Source organism: Sapajus apella, unplaced genomic scaffold, assembly GCF_009761245.1.
Source record: "Sapajus apella isolate SASKATOON/1434 unplaced genomic scaffold, GSC_monkey_1.0 scaffold69, whole genome shotgun sequence".
Taxonomy (NCBI): domain Eukaryota; kingdom Metazoa; phylum Chordata; class Mammalia; order Primates; family Cebidae; genus Sapajus; species Sapajus apella.
This window is the reverse complement of record NW_022437009.1, coordinates 4391632-4398611: the sequence shown is the minus strand read 5'-3', so window position 1 is coordinate 4398611 and position 6980 is coordinate 4391632. Positions and strand designations below refer to the sequence as shown.

The 6980-nt window shown below is 42.9% G+C and overlaps 1 protein-coding gene across 1 annotated transcript in view; it reads right to left on the bottom strand.

Annotated features, from left to right (window-relative positions):
* The window catches only part of CASQ2 (calsequestrin 2), a 65403-nt gene that overhangs the window by 36760 nt on the left and 21663 nt on the right, over positions 1-6980 (bottom strand). Inside the window, exons 3-4 of the mRNA XM_032249635.1 lie at positions 4434-4534; positions 2255-2366 (exon numbers count right to left, since the gene is read on the bottom strand). Of these exons, the coding sequence (XP_032105526.1) occupies positions 2255-2366; positions 4434-4534 (213 nt within the window). The remainder of the gene's footprint in view (positions 1-2254; positions 2367-4433; positions 4535-6980) is intronic.

The following is a 6980-nucleotide window of genomic DNA, read 5'->3' as shown; positions in this document are numbered from 1 at the left end:
AAAAAAAAAAAAAAAAAAAAAAAAAAAAAAAAAAAGGAAAGAAAAAGCAATGGATATTATCCCCCTTTTTGTCACCATCCACATATACAAGTGAAGTCTCTTGTCGATGGTGATCATTAAGAATTTGAAGAGCTCATCATTTAAAATCTGGATAAGGAATTTCATGTTTTTATTTCAAACATAAAAGCTAATATCTAAAAGCTATATTTTAGGCCGGGCATGGTGGTTCACACCTGTTTTCTTAGCACTTTGGGAGATTAAGGTGGGTGGATCACTTGAGGTCAGGAGTTCAAGACCAAGCCTGACCAAGATGGTGAAACTCCATCTCTACTAAAAATACTAACGTGATGGCGGGCACCTATAATCCTCAGGAAGCTGAATCAGGAGAATAGCTTAATCCCAAGAGGCAGAGGTTGCAGTGAGCGGAGATCATGCCACTGCACTCCAGCCTGGGCAACAGAGAAAAACTAGATCTCAAAAAACAGCTATATTCTTGAAGTAAGCATAAGATTCTCATTCAAATTTTTTTAAAAATTGGAAAATTTTTACAATGCAATGTGTAATATATTTCATATTATTTTCTTATTATACAATGCAAAGTTAATTTTTTCACTAAGCCCAACCCCTCCACGTTTACTTCCATTTTATACTCTACAAGCATCATCACATTTTATCTGTGCAATGACCTAAGTTTACAAAGTCTTGAAAACATAGCCCGGTAGTTAAGTGTATAAACTCTAAAGTCACAGTCCTAGGATTTCAGTCTTGGCCCCGCTATTTACTAGCTGTGTGATAATGGGCAAGTTAATTGCACCTTTCAGTTCCATCCTTTCATCATCAGCAACATGCAGATGATAATGATAACCACCTCTCAGGCTTGCTGTGAGAATGAAATTAAGGCCTCCATATAAGCTCCTAGCATAGGGCCTGGCATATGAAACGTGTTAATTGGTGTTATTATGATCATTCATCTAGGTGGGGGAAGAAAGGTACTGGGAGGTGTGCTCTCTATCCTAACCTTGGCTTTTCCTTCCACTTATCTTCCATCCTGAGCTATATGGATGAAGAGGATAAAGGAACGTAAAGACGGAAACAAATTGAGGCGGAGGAACTGAAAAGGAAGGGGCAGGAGAAGCACCCCAGAGTAGTCAGCACTGATACGGAAATGTACAAATTACAATAAAGTCTCTTAAAGACGAACCGGGCAAATCTTCCTGGCTAGCTACCTCCCTCTAGCACATTCATTTTAAGCACTGTAAACGGAGGTGTGACAGAAGCAAATGAGGAGAGGGTTAAGTTGGGGCATGGGAGACAGAAAATGAATGGGTTGTTGATGAGGTGACTAAGGATACTAGCAGGCAGACTGGTTAAAGAAATGGGCTTGCAAACAATTTCAGAATATTTTGGGGTTCCCAGAAAGAGTCATAAGCAGCCCACACTTGCACTTCCTACTTGTATGAATGCTACCAGAGTTATGCTCACCCCCTCTAAGGCTTTTTCTCTCTCCAAGGCTGAGACACTGGGAAAAAAAAAAAAAAAAAAAAAGCCTACTTCATTGGACCCATGCTGCCAAAGCAGTTTTTAAATATGTACAGTACTTAGGTGCTTACTTCTCCTGGTCCCTTCTTCCTGATCTTCCTGACTCACCCCCACCACCCTCTCATCCCTATATGGGCTGGGCTGTGCTGATGCTATCCTAAGTCCTTGTGTCCACCCGAAATCTGGTCACAAAGCTTTCCAAGGGATATGCCCAAGGGTGTGGCTGCACTATGGCAGGCAGCCTTGGCGGTCAGCTGTGGCCTTGGCCAGCCATTTTTCACATTCTGTAGCAGCTACTCAGCCCATCCCTACCCCAATTTTCCACTCATGCTTTCCAATTGACTGCAAAGCTCTCCAGCTGGTGACCAGAGGAGCTGCCAATGCCAGGGAGATAGCCCGTTGCTTGCCCCATTGTAGGGGAGAATCTGACTGAGGGGTGGGTAGGCAGGAAAAGTGGAGAAGGGCTTTTCTCTCTTCTGTAGAACACTCACCCTGCTGTAAAGCAGAGAACCTGGCCCCACCTGAATATTCTTTCAGCTTTCCTGACTGTTTTGTATAACTTTTGCACATGTGCTCCATAGTGTTAGGCTCAGGAAGGAATTCTAACCTCTATTTTACCCAGCAAAAGAGGCACTGAACTCCCCATCCCCTTTTGAGGTACCTTATTGGAAATCTAGCCTTTAGACTGATAGGTTGAGGTTAGCAGACAACTTACATTCTGAGTCCTCACTCTTGAAAAAGCCAATCAGTTTGATCTGGTCCTCAATGCGTTCGAAGGCTTGAACTTCCAGTTTGCTGCTGATGATCTCCACTGGGTCTTCAATTAGCTGAAATGACACACACACACACACACACACACACACACACACACACACATATGTTCAAACAAGAGATTTCCTTCTCCACTGGGGAAATAGAGTGTGTTGGAGGGAAGTTGTAGCAGACTTTGTGGGTGGTGCCTCAAATGTCTATTCCATTCTCCCCACAAACCCCCAGTGAGCATACCAGCCGTACCCTCTGAGGACTAGACCTTTGCTCAAAGAATGAGATGATTGGTGGGGGCAACCTATTCCTTCTGCCGGTTTTAAAAAACAGTTTTTAATTGTAAACTGATAAATTATACTTGTATGTATTTATCGGATATAAAGTGTTGCTATGATCTATAAATACAAAGTGAAATAATTAAATCAAGCTAATTAATTTAGCCGTCATCATTTTTTGTGGTGAGAACATTTGAAATTTACTCTTTTAGTAATTTTGAAATGTGTAATACATATTATTCACTCTATTCACCATGCTGTACAATATATCTCAAAGAACATAATCGCACTCCTCCTGTCTAACTGAGGCCTTGCACCCTCTACCATCATCCCTCCATTCCCCTGCCTCTACCCAGTCTCTGGTAACTCCTCTCTGCTTCTGTGAGTTCTTGTGTTCTAGATTCCACATATAAGTGAGAACATGTGGTATTAATCTTTCTGTGCCTCGGCCATTTCACTTAGCATAATGTTCTCCAGTTCCACCTGTACAGTTCCAAATGACATTTCATCTTTCTTTTTTTCAAGAAATGTCATTTGGAATAGTGTTTTTTTGTGTATATACACTACATGTTCTTTATCCACTCATCTGCTGGATATTTAGGTGGATTTCATAACTTCCCTTGCCAGTTATTGATTCAGCAATGGGCAAGTAACTAGCCCAATAAGGACAGGTTTGCTGAAGCCTTTGGGGAAAGTGCTTTACACTTAAAAGGGCAATGGGAAACCAAATTTGTTTTTTCTATCATGGAATATGAATGAGGAAACGTGATGTGTTGGTTCCTGCTGCTGGCCATCTTATAGCTCACTTTGAGAATCGCCAGCTTGAGGACACAGGCCACATACCAAAAACAGAGTTGTCTGTGATTTACAGAGAAAAATGGAGCCAGTGTCTGGGCTTGACGAAGTGTAAAGTCTGCCCTAACAGAGACTTCTATTTTTTAAGTCAATCGCATTGTTTATTGTTTGAAGTGATCAGTCTTATTTCCAAAAGCCTCCTCCTAGCTGATCAGGCTGGGGCAGCACCATGTTGTGCCAGACTTCTGTCATCCCTCTCAACTGTTTTAGGGCTTGCGGGTGTGGGTCAATGAGATGGCCAAGCACAGTGGGTCATGAGATGGCACGGTTTTGGTAAGACATAGCTTCCAACTCACTGCTGACCTTCCCTCTGATTTTTGACACTGTAGAGAAAGAACTATAGACCACTGCGTGCTAGCTGATAGATAAGGAATCGTCGGCATGGATGTCCAACAGTAGGTTTTTTATCTGTGCAAGAACATGTGTGCAAAGCATTGAACTTCACAGCAGTTACTGAAAGTGTGAGTTTATCTATGGATGAAATATTTTTATAATGTTTGTTCCTCTGTTTCTCTGTGCATATGGATATGAGGGTGTGGTAATTTCATGGCTGAAAATGAGTGTGATATTGGGGGGCTCATTAGTTCTGCCACTTTTCTGCGTTGCTCTGAGGGTACCTAACCCAGGGTGACCTGGCTGATGGATACTCCTGTCCCTCCTCTCTCTTCAGATGGCTGGTTACCCCCCTCTCTCCCTACATTCCCCAGCTCCTCTTCAACAGTAGTGGAGCAAAGCCAAGGAGATTTTAATATGTACAACTGGTAAGAGAATTAGCGTATTACTACTTCATGGACCCCAGCAGTTTCTAGGGTGACTTAAAGATCAGCTACCTAGTAGACAGTGCAATAATATAGGTGCTCCTTAGTTTTTTTGTGAATCCTGAAAATCCTGTCACAGACGAGGTCAGGTTCTCTGGCTTCTCTGTTCTTTGGGGTTCTATCTCTCCATATATTGGGGCAGAGACAGCTCCCTGCAGGACCACTGTGTGTAAATGCTTACATCCAAGAGGAACTCCACCAAGACATCAGCTGCAAACTCGCCATCAAACTCTATTGTGCGATCACCCTTAAGAATATACAGGCTTCCTTCTTCGTCAAAACCTGTGAGAAACAGAGGCCCACAGAGAGGGTCATCCTGATGCAGGACGAGACATTGTATTGGCTGAGGTCTGGCTCAGGGTTTCTGGGCGACAGTGGGCTCAGGATTAGTGCAACCAGCATTAACCCAAGAATCAATTCCCCTAAAATAACACTTGTGAAGCGCTCCTGAAGTGGTCATTTAATTGGAAATAGTCAAGAAAAATTCCACCTGGATTCCAACTTAAAAGTCTATTCTCCACCCCACCACTGCTTTAGTTTTCCAAAACTGCAGCTGACCTCATGTCATTCTCCTTACCAAAGAGTTTTAATGGCCACTGCCCACCTGGCCCCTTAGCCTTGCGCTAAAGTCCCTCCAAAATCTGGTTCCAGTTCTATCATTTGCATTCTCCCTTGGGTAGACCCGTGCTCCTTTGAGAATTGCTTTCTTGTCCCTTGTCTCCCTGTGCTTCCTTCCCACTTGCTTATATAAAAGGGTGGGTAGAGGGAAAGTCACAGAGCATTATTCTCCAGACTTATGTTTTCCTTGTTCCCCCAGCTTGGAATGACCTCCGTCTTGATTAGCTTCTTCAGGTCTCAGATTAGGGTTCATTTTTCTTAAGAAAGGTCACTTCAATCTCACATCAGCTCACTGAGCTCATGCCATGATTGATCTTTCTTTAGCTCAATTTATAGGTCTCCACTATCACAGTGAGTTCTCTGAGGGTAGGTTCATCGTCTTCCAGGTATCCCAGTGCCTCGTACAGAGCCTGTGTTCATTAGCACCCTACTAATGTGTGTGGTCAGGATGGACAGCTTGCTTCCTGTTCCTGTTGAATCCCACACATCTTCTTCACCCATTTGGCTGGTAGGTATTACAAGAACAGGCTCAGCGTCTTCTTATTTTTCTGCCTTGTAGCACCCTTGGTCTGATGTTGTGTACCTTAACAAATGCTTGTTGGAAAACTGTATTTTTCTCCCCAGGCATGTTACATAGCCAAAGCTGGCATTTGGTCCAATTGCATGGCATCCTTAATTCTTTAGATTGTTTTAAAACTATTAGCTGGAGAATGTTTTCTCCCAATGAACTCTTCTGCAGAACTTCCAGGGACGGGAAGCCTGCTGCCTGCTGCGTCCCAAGGCATCCATGAGGTATAAGGAGCCTCTGGCACATGGGGGGGGAAACGGTGGGGGCACCATTCGTAAATCAAAAGGAGCAATATGCCAGGTATTCTTTTTTGTTTGTTTTTTGTTTTTTGAGACAAGGTTTCCCTCACCCAGGCTGGATTTCAGGGCCATGATCATGGCTCCTGCCTCAGCCTCTTGAGGAGCTGAGACTACAGGCATGTGCTACCGTGCTGGCTAACTTTTTTTTTTTTTTTTAAGAGACAAGGTCTGGCTATGTTGCCCAGGTTGGTCTCAACGCGCTGGGATTACAGGCATGGGACATCATGTCCGATCCTGCCAGATTTTCTTGATGTCAATGATGGCTGATCTCAAATGGTGCCCTAGGGAACATTAGCCAATATCCTGCTGTCAGATTTTGTCTTGAGCAAAACCACAGTTAGAAGGCTACTGCAGTTTTTAGGCACAATTTGACAGAGGCCAAAATAAGGCAAATGGAAGAGGAATGAAGATCAAGAAGCAGGTTCACAAAATACCTCCACTGTCCTGTAAACCCCCAGGGATCAAATAGCAAGAAGGAAACTGCCCCAACTCTTTCCAGCTGAGCTTGGAGAAAAGTTTGTTTCAATGTCCCAAGCCCCTCATATTCTTTGCCAGTCTGTTTTTATGTATACTTGCCCAGCTTGTCCACTCAAAATTTTTTGATCACTGGGACACTAGCATTTTTATGTAATTAAACTTGCTGGAAATACTCCCAAATTCAACTTCTCATTAAAGCAATAAGAAGGCAGAAGAAGAATCAAGAGACTGCTGGGGGAGGAGACAGAATTCATTAAATTGTTTTTGACTCTAGGGAAAGAGTTTAATGTATTTTGCTCCCATACTCAAGGGAGAAAAGTATCCCTTAATATGTCTTTAGAGAAAGAGACATCCCAGGCTTTATTTATTTACGTATTTATTTTGAGGCAGAATCTCACTTTGTTGCCCAGGCTGGAGTGCAGTGGCAGAATCATGCAGGTAGAATTTACTGCAATTTTGACCTCCCTGGCTCAAGCCATCCGCTCATCCCAAGTAGCTGACACTACAGGCACATGCCACCATGCCTGGCTAATTTTTAAATTTTTTGTAAAGCTGAGGTATCACTGTGTTGCCCAAGCTGGTCTCAAACTCCTGGGCTCAAGCAGTCCTCTGCCCCTGGCCTCCCAAAGTGTCCAGACATTCTTAATAACTCATTATAATTTTATAGTCATGAATTCTTTCTTGTGTCTAACCTAAATAGTCTCCTGTAATTTAAATCTTTTTTTAAAATGACTGGTCTTCTTGAAAATAAAATAGGAAACAGTTG